Source organism: Emydura macquarii, unplaced genomic scaffold (assembly GCF_026122565.2).
Source record: "Emydura macquarii macquarii isolate MOO-44397 ecotype Brisbane River unplaced genomic scaffold, CSIRO-AGI_Emac_v2 contig_1713, whole genome shotgun sequence".
Classification (NCBI taxonomy): Eukaryota; Metazoa; Chordata; order Testudines; family Chelidae; genus Emydura; species Emydura macquarii.
In genome coordinates this window covers 719,559-735,427 of record NW_027131850.1, presented here as the reverse complement: position 1 = coordinate 735,427, position 15,869 = coordinate 719,559, and the positions used below count along the sequence as shown (strand labels likewise).

General features: G+C 41.6%; 1 protein-coding gene across 1 annotated transcript; it reads left to right on the top strand.

The window, feature by feature from the left end:
- The first annotated feature begins 3,302 nt into the window (after positions 1 to 3,302).
- CALM1 (calmodulin 1) lies at positions 3,303 to 15,380 on the top strand. The gene is made up of 6 exons (XM_067556320.1): positions 3,303 to 3,503; positions 7,249 to 7,279; positions 8,446 to 8,589; positions 12,071 to 12,177; positions 13,839 to 13,974; positions 14,245 to 15,380. Exons 1-6 carry the CDS (start codon positions 3,501 to 3,503, stop codon positions 14,271 to 14,273), a joined length of 450 nt encoding a protein of 149 aa, XP_067412421.1. The 5' UTR covers positions 3,303 to 3,500; the 3' UTR covers positions 14,274 to 15,380.
- The last annotated feature ends 489 nt before the right edge of the window (positions 15,381 to 15,869 follow it).

Genomic DNA, 15,869 nt, shown 5'->3' with positions numbered 1-15,869 from the left:
TTTATATGTAAGATCTTGAGCAAGTCATTTGACCTCCTTGTATGTTAGTCAAACTAGGGAATAATCCTGCATTCCTTGCATGCTCAAACTCTCAGAGTAAGTTTTAGATGCACAAGAAATGCAAGATCAAGACTTAGCTGTACAATTGGGTGAAAGCAAATTTTCAAGGACTAGACAGATACTAGGGCTTAGAGTAGTTTTTCCTACACTAAATAAGTATCATCCCCCACCCAAAAAAATAATACATATTCAAAACATGATATAACATGGAAAATTCTAGTAATATCAAAGTAACAAAATATTAATCTTGTGCTTTGTTTACATTTATCATTGCCAAAATCAAATAACATGTCAGTTTAGGAAACATGTATTTCCTTTTAGTAAGAATGTTATTTTGAGGCATTAACACTGCAAGATTTTCAAATACAGAATGATGCAATTTTGTGGAAACTATTACAGATCAGAACTGACTCTTCATTATCCATAACTGAAGCTATTCCATCCTAAAGTAATATGAGACATCTGTATTAAAATATTCAAATGTAACTTTATTTTTAAAATACTATTTTATGAGTATTAACTGGTATATATAACATACATATTCAGTATGAGCAGCCATGAACAAGGTTAAGATAAAAAAGTAAATTTATGAGATCAATTATGCATAAATATACAATAATCCTTCTACTTCAAGTTCCTTTATTTAATCTTTGGCTTTCTTTTAGTAGTATTTTAGTATAGTATTTCTGAACTTCTTCACAGAAGTACTAAACATTATAACATTAATATTCTTTGAGATTATTTTCATTTTGTCTAATTCCATATATTCCACACACATCCCTCATCAATGTGTAATATCAAAGTAACAAAATATCACTCCCATCACTTTTAGTGGGGTTAAGTTTTTACATCAGTGGAAGAACATATATGCACATAAAGGGAAACTTTCAGATACAGAACTAAAGTTAGGCATCTACATTTATATTTAGGCAAGTACATATGTGGCCTGACTTTCAGAGGTCCTAAGCATACCCTGCAGCTATTAATTTCATGCTCCCACATTTCAAAATTTTGGCCAAAGACTAACGACGGGATTGGATTTAATATTTGATGTCACAGGATAATCGTGCAAATCCCTTAGTCCAATATTTGAGTATGATTCTTGATCCAATAAATGAACTTTATCTTAGTAATGACAGTATTTGTACATTAACATTCTTCTTTCAGACATCCTACAAGACTCATATATACAAGACTCACTTGTCCAAACAAAACATTTTCCTGCAGCCTATGCCAATCAAAGATTCTTCTGTTTTATGGGAAGATTAAGGAAACAGTAGCTTAAAATTGTTGCCCTAGCTTTGTAAACAAAAGATCAATGCTCATTTTAGTGATTACTAGTAAAAACGTATTCTGCATCCAAAGTGAAAGCATCCACCAATTGTGGAATCTTTAATTGCAAATATGACTTTTGACACTATTTAATATACTGCTCCTTACAAGAATGTTACCAAGGTTTTCAGACCAAAATGTGACATATTAAATAGCTACTGTTGAATTTGTTGAGGAAAATCTTTCGGACCATAAATATCTAAAGGTTGTGTGTGCAACTCTACTGTTCCATTCCAGAGAAACAAACAAATTAATAGTAACATAACAAAAATGTATTGTTAAACAAAAACAGACTATTTTTGCCTTTATTTAAAACATTAGAAGTAAATAAGGTTTTTCAAAAAGAAAAGAAAAAATCAATACGGAAAAGTTATATTTTAAGGTTTTTAAGAAGATATTACAAACAAATCAAGACACCTATTGGAAGTGTTTGAGAATCTCCTTTTAAGAGATGGGCCCAAACCTCAGACATAAAATCTTGAGCTATGAGCATGAGCTCAAATCCTGAGGGTCCCTTTTAATGAATGGAACCAAAATCCTACATCCTAATTTAGGCCTATCTCTACTCTTAAACCTCCATACATGTAGAGAATACATAGTGTGAATGCATATAAAATATTTATCGGATATTTTATACCACCTTAGGAAACAAAACAAAAAAATAGATGTAGGGCTAATGCAGAGAAGACATGCACTTTGGAATCAGGACATGGACAAAATGGCGATGCCTCTCATTTGTAGGACAATGGACCTTTGTGGGGAAGGGATTCTAGTGCTAAATCGTTAGTAGACAGTCTGATTCTGGGTCAGGATTTTATTGTGATCTAGTTGGTTCTTGACAAAAAAATATTTTGAAAAGAGGCAATCCTAGACATCCCCACTCCCTGCACCCCAGTTTTACCTTCCACTTCTAATTCCAGGCACATCTGACTCCTTTTCATCAAATATCTCTTAAAGTTTACTTGACAAATATAAGTTCCTATCTGGACAGTCAGCCCTCTCCTAAATTCCCTTTTCCTGCATCTTGGACAGAGGGGAGTAGTGGCAGACAGCTGGATTTTTTTTTGGTTTTTTTTAAATCCTATAATCCTCTCCAGGTGTTCTAATTTTTGAGGGGGAGGAGGGATAAAGCCTTTGAAGGAGGATCTTGAAGGTATGGTATTTTTTTAACGGTATGTACTGCTTTGTGTTATTTAGTGCATTTCAAAGGTGACACAATTATGCAGTTCTTTCCCTGCCTGCTACACTTTGACTCAGTTAGAGTACAGGTGAATAGATGGAAATGGCTAAAACCTAGGCATTGGCAAGTGTGTTCTTGGATCCTGCCCTTTCTCTCTCTGAAACTATTGTAGTGGAGACTGGTGAGATTGGAAACAGGGATAAGTACAACAGCTGAGAGCCAATTTACAGCATGGCACAAAGAAAAGGTTGAATGGGTGTCACATGCCCCTATGAGCATTAAATAGAGGACTTCACCGTCTTCCCAGGATTGTGAAAACTCTTTCATCCTCCCGCCCATTCATTCTTTGCTACCACCTGTATAATATGTCAAGTATGTGGCTCTTATCGCTGCTTCCACTGTAGGGCCTCTGAGAACTGGGGGTGTGGGTAGTTAGGCAGCTGCCATCCCAGGGCCCTCAAATGCCCAGGGGCAGCCCTGGTGAAAGATTATTGTGTATGTGAGTTAAACCAGGGCAATCAATGCCTAACCCCTGCTAAGCTTGTGCTGCAGCCCAGCAGGCAGTGTGCGCCGCTGTCCCTCCACAGCGCCTGCTGGGCAGAGGTAAAGCCTCTTCCCCGCTGCCAGCTGGGCTGGCAGAGGGGAGTGAGCCTGGTGGGGAGGGGCTGAGCATGGGGGCAGGGCTGCCCGCTGCAGTCACTCTCACACAGGCAGAGGCTGGCTGGGAGGAGAGAGAGAGAGGCGCTGCTCTCGCGGAGGGATACAGCCCTACATATATAGCAGGGAGGTGCAGAGCAGCAGCGCAGCAGCCGCACACCAACAGCATCTGTCAGGGGGGAGCTGCTCAGAGGAGGTAGCAGCTGCAGCAGCTCCCGCTCCTTTGCACGAGCAGCCGGTGCAGCAACCGCAACCCAACCACCCCCACGCAATGGTAGGTAGCTGGGGTGCCCCAGCAGCGGCTGGGAGGGCTGCCTGTCTGTGGAGCAGGGGGCGAGGGGCCCGCGCACGGACGCATCTGGATTTGCCATCGCGGTGGAGATGGTTGTCTGGCGGCTGCAGCGAGGAGCCGGGGCAGCCGCGCGGCGTTGGGTTTGAAGCCCGTCTTCCTTGGCTTCGCCCACCCTCGGGGGGCTGGTGCGGTGCGGTGCGGTGGGAGTCGGCTGGCCGCTAGGCTGGCTCCGCAGCGGCAGCCCGTCTTCCTCCTCCTGGGCCTCGGCTGCGGGGTGGGGAAGCGGCGGGGGCTGCCGCTCTCCTGCCCTGCTGCCCGTGTGGGGCGAGAGTGGGCAGCTGGGCTCGCTCGGAGCCCGCCGTCCCCGGGCTCTTCCCGGGTGCTGCGTGGCCGCTGTCCCTTGCATCGCTCCGCGCCTGGGCTCTTTTCGGGGGCTGGACGGCGCCTCTCCCGCAGCGCGGCGATGGGCTGGGAGGCTCCGGCTTCTCCGCCCGCCCTGGCACCGCTGGTTAGGAAGTGCGCTGCCCTCCCCTTGCCCAGGGCTGGTCCCGCTGCCCCCGAGCAGCTGGCGATGCCGGCGCGGCACGGGGCTGGCTGGGATGCTGCTGTCCTCCCCGAGCTGCAGGGGGGAGTGGAAGGGCTGGGGCAACGATGGGGAGGCGGCGGCGGGCACCGGACGTGGGTATTCTCCTTAGGGGACGCGGGGAGCCCGGCGGTGGGGGGAGCAGGAGCCGGCGGGGCTTGGCCCCCATCCCTCCATGGCGGGGCGGGGGGCACTGGGGGGGGGGAAAGGTGACGATCCCAGTCTCAGCCCTAGCTGCACTGCGCAGGGTGGCGGGGGTGGGGGAGGCGAGGGCTCTGCAGCTGCTGCGCTCTTGCCCCCCAATCCTCAAACGCAGCAACGCCAGAATCCTTGGCAGGCTGCATTACATCATGTCTCCTCCTCTTCCTCGCCAGCCCCAGGAGGGTGACAGGGCCGCAGTGTGCGTCGTTTCCATTAGAAACTTTCCAGTTTCTGCCTGCTGGGGTTGGTGGGTGGAGACCAGCAGCTGCAACACTGGAGTCTTTATCTTTCCGGAGGGGGCTGGCTTCCTCGCCGCAGACAGACACTAGATGCGCATGGGAACGGGTGGCTCGTGAGGAGGAGCTGCTTGCCTCCCTCCCTGCATCAGGGGTTTCGGGGGGAACTGGGAGCTGAAGCGGATGGGCAGGCGGCTGCGGCTGGCAGGGCGATTCGACAGCTGAATTAAGGAGGGGATGTAGGACAAAGGCGAGGAGTGCTGGGGGGGCGGGTGCACTGCAGCAGTGGGTGGCTGCTGATCCTATGGCTTGGGAAGGAGAGGCGCCTGTTGCGCTCTAGGAGAAGTAGGGTGACCAGCTCACAAGTGTGAAAAATTGGGACTGGGTAATAGGGCGCCCATGTAAGAAAAAGCCTCAAATATCAGGACTGCCCTTATACAGTCGGGCCGTCTGGTCATCCTAAGGAGAAGAGGTGCTCGCCTTACTTGCGTTTTCTTTCACCCAGTCCTGGATTTTAACATCTGCGCTATCACTGCCTACTCTAAAAGTGCCTTGCTTGTGCATAGACAGTAGGCTGTGGGGTCTGTCTCTGTTGGGTCTCCTCTGAATGTCAGGTGCAGGACTGTAACCCTGGACTCTTCATGACACTAGGGAAGAGGAAGGATTGAGATTCTGTCCTCTCTGCAGCTTTTGCTTTCTGTAGGAGCAATGAAAGCTGGGCTGTAGATTGCCAAATGTGATTATGGGCCATGCTGGGTGTTCCCCAGCCACCCCCTCCACTTCTCCCTTTCTGTCAGGGGAAGGCTGACATCACGGGGACAGGATTTTATTACTTGGCTGGGTGGGGTGATTTCTCTGGTGTTAGGTACCTTTGCCCTGGTAGCTAGGGTGATCAGACCATGTTTGTGCCTGTTGCCTGGGAGGGAAAACCGGGTGCTGTGCAAGGCCAACTTTTAAAAAATAAACATAAATGCTGCTTGAAGATCAGAATATTGTAAATTACAGATTGTAGGGGCTTCAGACTGGTGCTGTGGATCTGAGTTTCTCGCTGTTGAGGTGTGGCTCTATTTCCTGTTCTGCAGGGCACTGCTCTGATCTGTCATGCTATGTAAATGACTTTGTCTGTTTCACTCACTTAACACAGAATTTGTTTGCTGGGAAGAGGGTGGAGTAATACCAAATGGGCCCTGGTCACAAACCCTTTATGCTTATTGTTTTAATACATTCTTAAAACACACAAACTAAAGCTTTGTCCATGTGAGGCCCCAATTAAGTAATTCAGCACAAATAATTCCTTCAGTCATTATTTATTTTTTTTTATAATCTCTGAAAAAGTAGTCTAACTACAGATGGAAGTTCTTTGATGCATATATTAATGTTTAAAACACATAACAACCTTTCATCCCTATTCTCCAGAGCTCCACAGAGTGTAACAAATATACAGCTTCTTGTTTCACACTAGTATTTTATACAGTTTCTTCATAAAAAAAAAAAAAAAAAAAAAAAGCCACATTACTGCAGTTAACTGCAACAGACTTAGTTATTGTTGTCTCCTATTATAAGCATCTTGGTGTCCTCCCTAACTCATCAGTTAAACTTTGTTACTTTTTTGTTTCTCAATTTGGTGTAAAAATGATTTTATTAAAACAATGGGTTTAAAAGCACAAGGTGTGAAACCAAAAATTATTAATCTAGTACCACACCATTCTCTAAAAATATTGAAACCAATTAGGTGCGTTTATTCCTTTTTCTAAAGAAAATAGAGGGTGTACACAGTTTTTCTTTGAACCTGTGGAGGATGGCGAAAGCTTTAAAGATCTCTTTTCAACCAGGAAAAATGAAGTGAAGGACAAAATGTCTTATGTTAGAGGAATATGTTTGGTTCCATTGTGGGCCCAACAAAACACAAATGCAGTCATCTGCTGATTTCAGATGTAATGGTGGTCTCACAATACAGTGTTTAAGTTTTGTAAATGTCTGAACTTAACAAATTGTAGCTTAATGAAGACATTTCATTGCATGGTATCGTCTCTGCCTAATGGAACTGTTACTTTGGCTAAATGGCATAACAAATTAAATGTTGATGTACAAAAAAAAAGTTAACATGCATAGTCTAAATCTTGCAGTCATAGTATTGTCATATCACCAACTAAAAAGAACTCTGCTAGGTCAATATTGTGATGGAATATCTCCAGGAAACACTTTGGTTGTGTTGAATCACTAGGTGGCACACGTCTCACTGGTTCACTACTGAACCAATACCACTGCATAGTGCTAGGGGCAGTGTACTACTGGAGATGGTGCCTTTCAGATGAGATCCACAGCCTGGATACCAAACACCTGTAGTCACCAAGCATCTCTGTGTCACTCCCTGTAATTGCAGGGGGTTCTGCTTTGTGCCATAGACTTGGCCATATTGGATTTCTCCATAAACTTGATCTGACTACACATATTAGGACAAGTTAAGAATGCCATAGTGTCTCTTTGCAGCATTAGCTATTACACTGAGCCTTAGCTGTTGCTGTGCCCCATTGGTGGGTGGAATCCTTCTTCTGTGTATCAAGCACTCTTGGATTTCTGGGGTTGAAAGGTGCTGTATAAATGTAACATTACACTAAACTTCCTTACCAAGTCTGTATTACATCTCATGGCTTGACAAAGCTATAGGAAAACGGTGTTCTAAAATAACTTTCTACTCTTCATGTAGGCTGATCAGCTGACTGAAGAACAGATTGCTGGTAAGTATATTAACTTAAGAAAATAGTTTTTTGGCTCACCAATCTCCTTTGAATGTTAGAAAGTATCTCTAAAACATTGCTGGATAGCCTCTCCTCAGCTTGACTCTCAGTCTACAAGCAATATAGGCAATCTGCATCAAGTCTTTAAAATTTCTAGAACATAATTGCTCTTCCCTCTTATTTCATTTGGGAAATTTATGTTAAGGAAGCTGAAGGAACACAATTTTTTTTTGGGGGGGGGATAATTGAGGCCCAAAACCTAGGTCTGGTGTGACCTTTCCTTAAAAACAAAAATCTAATAGCTGGATTTTTAAACAGTCTGGAGATACTTCTAATTCAAAACAGAGCTAAATAATCACTTCCAAAGTTTGGAGTCCAAATATTGCAACACTAGTCTCTTTCCTGAGATTGAAAGTGAAACTGACCTGTGTGCACTCAACTTTACTTGCTACTATTTGCTTTCACAAGCCTAATCAATAGAATCTTTAAAACTTAGAGTTCTCTTGTGTTGGCAACATATGTAAGGAACCTCCTCTTTTTTTTCCCTCCTTCCCCTCTTTAATCATCTCTAACTTAACACTTCCTTTGTAAATTACAGGAAATGGTTAAGAGGGTAAAGCATTGGGTCCAAACTTTTGGGAGCCTATTTAACTACTTCTGTTGGGATGGATATGGACTATTATTTTAGTAATTAAAAAATAACTGATAAGTGACAAAGTTTATTTCTGTCCGACATGTCTGGCGAACTCCATTGTTTCTCTAATCTTTGCTCTGAGGATGGTCCACAAAATATTTGAAACACTGGGTTCTTCATTACTCACTCCCCCACAAATAACTGCTATTGAGGAGACAAGTGGACTTGAGTCAACTGGGTAACTCGTAAACAGGATAGCATGTGTTACCAAACCAAAACCTGCACAGCCTTATGTAACGGACAGGCTGGTGAGTGGTTAGAGGGCAGTGGCTTGCACATGTAATACATTTGTCAGAAAATACAAGTCTAAAGTATTTAAAACACTAATCTTCTAGTACAAAATGCAGCACGTGCATTTTTAAATCTTATGGCATGGACATTGGGATCGGTCTTCTGTCACTAAAAGTATTATTTTGGTACTGTTTTTGGTAGTGGTCATAGTACTTAATGATGGAGCTGTTTCTGTCTTCAGAGTTCAAGGAAGCCTTCTCCCTATTTGACAAAGATGGTGATGGTACCATCACAACAAAAGAGCTTGGGACTGTCATGAGGTCACTGGGTCAAAACCCAACAGAAGCAGAATTACAGGATATGATCAACGAGGTAGATGCTGATGGTAAGTGTGGGGAAGATGCAGCTGGCAGTGTTTCAGTCAGTGTGCGCATCCTACAAGCTTGGGTTTGAACTGGATACAGCAGCCTCTCTGAAGTTCCTCTTTCTCCTTTCACAGTAATATAGTAAAATCTGGTCAAAAGCAGTGGAGATTTTCTACTTGTCCTCTACATAAAACAACCATTTGATTTATTAAATTTAATATGAACGTAGTCATTGCCATTAGGTATGTAAATATACCAATAGGTATGTAAATATGGGATAGTCAGAGTCAAAAGATAATACTAATAAGGGTTTCTGCATCTGTGTCCCACTCACTGCTTCTTTCCAGTGTTCAGTTTCCCTCTGCATCACTTGGCTTTTTTCACCTCCTGAATTGCTGCTACAGTTCCACTGGAATATGAAGTAGCTTTCCAATATCTATTCACCTTACCCATCCGATATTGGTCTCAGTAGCTAAACTAATGTTGTTTTTTTAATACAAACACTTGTATTGGTACTATAGTAAAAACTGACTCTTCTGCTAAACTGGATTAGGAGTTATGAATAAAACCTGGAGACAGACTTTGTTTAGTAGACTGATAGGAGGCTGTTATCTTGCAAAAGTGGGGAAGTCTTCTCTTAGAGATTGGCTTGGGTAAATGAATGCCAGAAGGGTAACACCAGGATTGCATTCAAAACTTGCTTCAGATTACTGGGCATGCAAAAAGAAGGTGCTTCATAGTGGTTTTGTCACAGGAGGAAAATTTTAACTAAATGTGGTGTTACCAGTATAATAGCAAATTCTTAGTGCCTCTGAAAAGGGTGTAAAGTGTATTGAAAGAGGAAGTGATTATGTGAACTTCGTGAAGACACTCTCCATCAAAACCAGCTACTTCTGAAGTGCAGGATACAATTACTTGCAAATTGTTTAGGACACAAGTGTCAAACTGCCTTCCAATTCTTGTTGAATCACTACACTTGTGTAATTATTAGTGGCATGTCTAATTCTTCTATTAAGTGTCATGAAATCTAGTCTGAAAATTGAATGAATCTGAAGCTGGGGCTCAAATATAGTGAGCATATGCTATCCTTTTCCTTAAATTTAATTTGTGCTATACTTTGTAGCAAGATGAAAGTGTCCAATGCAGAGGATTTATAGGACATCAAGTAAATTCCAAACTTTTAACTTTTGGGGGTGGCAGTCAACTTTATTGACAGATTGGGCCAACCATTAAGAATCTTCCAAGAATTAAAAATGGGTAACTTTTTTTTTTTTTTTTTTTTTTGTTCTGTGACTTAAAAGTAAGTGTCAAAATCAGTATCATGTCTATATATTATTGGACCTCTACAGGAATTCTTGAACACAAAATTAGATTGGAAACTGTTAAAACAGCAACAAGGCTAATAAAACATGAGTGCAAACCTTGATCTAGTAGATGTGTCAAGCTATCCTGCCATGGCACAAGACAAACTCAGGGCAGGCTGTTATGAAACAGGGCACAAACCCTAGACTGATTGTGAATTCTATACTTACGCCTGATAACTGGTTGGTGAAATCTAAACTCCTCAGGCACTGGAACAGTCTTAACATGGAGTCATGGATAGTAGTTTTGGGTACTCTGATTGGTCTTGTCACCCAGGTAAGCTTACCTTTATGATAGATGGTCCCTTACACCAAAGATAACAACAATATTCAGGTTACTCCTGGTCCCAAAGAACCAGTCATTAAGATGCAACTGAGTTGCAGTAAGATCTCACGCCAAAGACAATGCTTGTAGTCAATCCTATAATAAACTCTCTAAAGACGTATTAAAAAGGAAATGAGTAATTTACAAAGTTAAGGCAAGTACATGCACACAAATAGAGTTCCAATCTTAAGTTTAAAAAATAATGTCCTTTAGGGCTAACTCAGGCTAAGCACAGGGGATCTTTTGCTTATGCCTAGTAATCTTTGCCCCTCTGAATCCAAGCAGCATAGCAAGCATAACAAGCCCTCCTTGTTAGGGATTTTTATTCCTTTTTCCCCCTTGTGCTTTGAACTAAAACTCATCTGATGGGAGAAATTCTCCCCATGATGAACAGGAATTATGCAAATGAGCAATCAGCAAAGTTTCTTGTCCTCTTTTGATATTCCACAATAGTTCATCTGGTGTCAATGGGCCTTCCTTGCTGGGCATGATAAACGCCTTCTATTGGAGGCTAGCATTTCACGCTAGTTAACGTTTCTCTCCTGTCTGGTGCCTTACACAGTTAGACTCTCACAATGCAAGTGCTCAAATATTACCTTCTAATATGATACAGATATTATAAGTGAGATTAGACTTTGACTGCTTTTAAGTTGCTGCATGCGTTAAATGCTAAGCACATTTTTCTAACTCTGGTACTTATTTTTAACAATACTGACACACACGAGAACCAGACTGATCCCAGCTATGCATTTGCCAGTATTCAAGTGAGGCATGAACACCTTAACATGAGCTGGCACCTGCTTTGCCAGCATCACAAGGTATATTTCTGATCATATTAAACCACTTTTAATGGTAAATGAACATGGTCAAGTATAGTTCTACAACCAAGATGTAGCCTCCACTGGACTTCAGATTGTCTGTTTGCACTTTACTACACATCTTCTCACTTACCTTTAATTGATAGCATTCTTAGTATACAACTTCCAAAGTTTTCATGAAGTAGGGATGTAGTGCTAGGGATCACCTGCCACAATTAATATGGAAAAAAATCACTGTGGGGAGGATGACTTTGGAGTGGAAGAGGATTTCTTATTAGGCCACCCAGGTCTGGCCTTCTGAGAAGTACTAAAACATTGCACCTCCCCCTGGATGCTCATCACCTAATCTCCCCAGTTCCAAGAAGTTTGTAAATTTTTCTAACTACAAGCAAGCATATAATAATTCCTTAATTGTGTGATTCATGTTGTTTAAAGTCTTATTTAGTATAGGTTTCTGCTGCTAAATATCCACTCTGGAATCTTTTTTCCTTCTGGAGATCCAGATGAAATCCCAGCAGATTAGGCTTTAGCTCGGTTCTCACTCTTATTCACTTCTTGGCATTCAAAGTGAATATAAATGCGTACACTAATGGGGGTCAAAATGAGAGACTGAGTCTCACTAACACAATCCTCCTCTAACATGGCACAGTAGAAGCAGACTCTTAATCACCTAGGATGGTGAACTGATGGATTCTGGGGTATGGTCTGGTGGGAAAGCAGCAGTCCATACAATAGTCCTCATTACTGCAATATTTTCAGTGGTTGCTTGAGCATAACTGGAACTAAAAATGCTATATTAGTAATTTAGGGAAGAGAGTGACTTAAAGTTGACAATTTATAAAGTTCTAGAACTATAGAGGCTTTCAAGTATAAAAATGGAGGGTAGCTGCTTAAATACTTGATCATATGTTGCTTGTCCTTTCCTCATTTCAAAGCCAGCTTTGGTATCAAGGAAATGATGGGACTCTAAAATACAGTTCCACTTCTATTTTTTAAGGCAATGGCACTATCGATTTCCCTGAATTCTTGACTATGATGGCCAGAAAAATGAAGGACACTGACAGCGAGGAAGAAATCCGTGAGGCATTCAGAGTCTTTGACAAGGTACTGCTAGAATTCAAAGCTGCAGACTTTTTGAACAATTTTTAATGCTGAACATCTTTCTCCCAGCATTGCCCTGTGCTTGCCTGGAAGGTGGGTATAAGTCCTTCTACCAACAGCAGGAAGAAAACTTATTTTGGATATTTATAGAGCAGGCTTGATGAAACTGTTTGCCTGGGATGATGGAGGGGGTGGGGAGATGTCAAAATCCCTGGTAGGCTTTTTCTCAGAACAAGGGAATGATTAGACTTGTTACTTATTTCAGTATCAAAGATGTCTATTCCCCCTTCCCCCAGCTTCATGACGTAAGCAAAGTGCCTGAACACAGAGAGGGCTTTGCACACCTGTATGAAGACTTCCTATAAAATTGAGATCATCTGCTCAACTTCTAATATGTATGATGAAGTGAAGCTTAACCGCCTCCGTGTTCAGGTTGCTGGGTTTGAAGCTGCTTATGGGAAGCTTGTTACCAGAGGCAGAGGCTCTGTATTTTCTCAAAGGACAGACATGAGCACAAGAACATCTTCTTCCCTCTACTAGATAGAGGGCATGTTTCCCCCCTATGACTGTGTAAGATCGTTTCCTTAACATCTTTACAGATATCTTCACATCACTAGACTTAACAGGACAGCCTTAAGATGGCCATAGCTATTAAACTAGTTAACTACCCAAATCCAGAACCAATCTAGGGCATAACTATAGAAGTTTCTCTCCACTAGCTCAGGTAATGGGAGCACTGGAGAAGGCCAGCTTCAAGTCACTTTCTGCCATTCTGGGCTCTGTACTGTAGCTTGTAGGTGGAGTTGGGATGATTTCTCAGTGTGCTTTGTGTACTCCAGATCAGCAGTTCCCAACCTTCTTGTGTGCTGACCCCTTTTCAACCTCCAAACATTTCACGGACCACCACATGCTACTAGTTTTATTTGAAACTGTACATTTTCTTGGTGAGGATGTTGTTTTTCTTTTCTGCAGACCTCCCACCCCCCCACCAGTAGCCTCATGGACCACCACAGGTCTATGGACCACAGGTTGGGAACCACTGCTCTAGATCTAGGCAAATCCTCAGTTGGTTGAAGATATAATGCTACAAGAGGTCAACTTGCTGCTCTCCCCTTCTGTTGGCAGGAGGAATTAAGTTATTGCACACACTGGGCTGATGTACTGAAATTAAAGAAACCCAAATTAAAAGATAAATTACCATTCTTTTCTCCAGGGCACTGGAGACTTTCAGAAAGTCTCTAGGAGCATTCAGAACTTCTAAGAACCAAAACTCCAAACAAGTTCATATGATTCAAATGTAGGTATGTGCTTATCTGGATGATAATGTCAAAAATACATATTGAGGCATGCGAAGGCTACTTACCTGGTCCAAATAAGTATTGCAGACTTCACTTTTGTTCTGGAACAATCTTCCTTATGTAATGTTTCCATCCTCTATGCTTTAGAAGGCATGTCTATAGCATTCTCTGTGGTTGGATAAGATGAACAATGCATCAGGTCTCCAGGTGGGGTACTAGGTCAATAATGCCTCAGGGCTCCTGGGAGAATAAGTTCAAAGCCAATTACTGGAGATCTGCATTTAGAATATAACAATATCAGCTGGGCTCTGTGTTCCAATCTTCTGAATTGTCATTTTCAATGCTATGCAACTATTTTCCTCACAGGATGGCAATGGTTATATCAGTGCAGCAGAACTACGTCATGTTATGACAAACTTAGGAGAAAAGCTAACAGATGAAGAAGTAGATGAAATGATCAGAGAAGCAGATATTGATGGAGATGGACAAGTGAACTATGAAGGTAGAAAAAGATGGCTCTTGTTGTGTTTGTGCAATCACTTAAACTCTTAAGTAAAGTTTGTTGGTTCTTATATAAACTGGGTAATTAGGAGTTTGAATTATGCTAACAATTCACTGAACTGTCTACATTAGTGAGTGAAAAGACTTGATCAGGAGCACTCTGTTTAGATCCACTGAAGGTTTTTTATGCAAAGTGTAGTTAAGAGACGTCCTTGTGAAGTTTAAAATTGTTTTGAAGATATAAAAAAACATCATGACTTTGTCTTTTCAGAATTCGTACAGATGATGACCGCAAAATGAAGAGACCTCCTTTCACCTTTTTTCCTCTAGAAGAATCAAATTGAATCTTTTACTTACCTCTTGCAAAAAAATTGTTCATTTATTCATTCTGTTTCTGTATAGCAAAACTGAATGTCAAAATACCTTCTGTCCACAAACTGCATGTAATGGTTGGTGGTCCTGTCCCCAAAAGATCAAGTTAAACATCAATTTTACAATATAAATAACTGTACTACCTTTAAAAAAAAAAAAAAAAAGAAAAAGAAAAAAGGAAAAAAAAAGGAAGCACTTAGTGAACTCCAAGTTCCATTTGCTAATGACTATTACACTGTTTGGGCTGGCCAGTTTTTCGTGCATGCAGCTTGACAATTGAGCACAGTCAGACATTTGTATTTAAAAAAACAAAACAAAATGAAGCCTAAAAATCCACTATTTTGTCCAGCAGTGGATTCTAGTTCAATTTGTACAATAAATTGTCATAGCTGGCTTACTTTAAAATTGGTTTATACCTCAGGATGGTATGCAGCAAAAACGGTCAAGAAGGTAAAATTTAGAGAATATGCCCTAATGGTTGACTGGTTCTACTGTATGTAGCATTGTGCTCCAAAAATGATCTTAACTATTGGTGGCATGTCTGTTTAAAATATTGGTTTAACATTGTCTGCATTGCACTATAGTGAAACGGGTGTCAGGCTGTTACCGTTCACAAAATTTTTAAAAGAAACCTTCACCAAGGGAGCATCTTTGGACTCTCTCTCCTATTTTTAAAACCTTCTGTACCATGACTTGGAGCTGGTGGAGTAGCCTGTGGACTTCAGCACAACTATCAACATCGCTGTTCAAGCTATTACAGTCTGTCCATTCCAAGTTGTAAATGCTAGTCTTTTTTCCAATAAAAGACCATTAACTTAAAGGTGGTGGTAAATACTTTGTAAAGGTGACTTATATATAAATTCAGACACTAAACCAAAAAGCAATAGGAAGGAAATGTTTTTTGAATGACTAGCTGCTAAATTATAATGCACATGTATGCAATAACTTATCCCGTATCTCTTCAAGATGGCAAAGACTGACCTGTTGTAACCCAAGATCTTTGCTATAAATAAATTAACTTGTGCTTGCCTTTCATATCATGATAATGTTAATTTAGTTGGTCTCAAACTGGTGTAATGCTGACTCTACAACTTCAGTGTAGACACAACACTTCATTTCACTAAAATGGAGTGCTGTCAGCCTAAATGCTAGCAATAGGAACTACATAAAGGTGTTGTCTTATATAGACCTTTATGAAAATCAATTTGAAAGCTTAGATAGCTCCATGGAGTCCAAGCTCGCCAACACTCAACGCCAAAACAAAACTGGATGAACAGGGAGGAATTAAAGACTTAAGCTCCACAGAGGGCAAAAGAACACTTGGTTGCATTCCAGTAAGCAAAGTGGGGCCAAAGGACCTAGTAAGATCTTTTTTTGGAAGCTAGAACTGCTTTCTTGGCTGACTTCTCAGACATTGCCACATCAATGTCACATGTCAAAAACAGCTTGGCACTACTCCTGCATTGCATGTAGCAACAACTCGTACTCCTTCCAGTTCTGCAAAGTAACATTCTCTATTCCCTC

What these genes read in the sequence shown, in the direction of transcription:
- CALM1 (XM_067556320.1), top strand. An exon ending in CAACGAGGTAGATGCTGATG is followed by an intron (nt 8,590 to 12,070) that starts GTAAGTGTGGGG and finishes CTATTTTTTAAG; the next exon opens with GCAATGGCACTATCGATTTC. An exon ending in CATTCAGAGTCTTTGACAAG is followed by an intron (nt 12,178 to 13,838) that starts GTACTGCTAGAA and finishes TTTTCCTCACAG; the next exon opens with GATGGCAATGGTTATATCAG.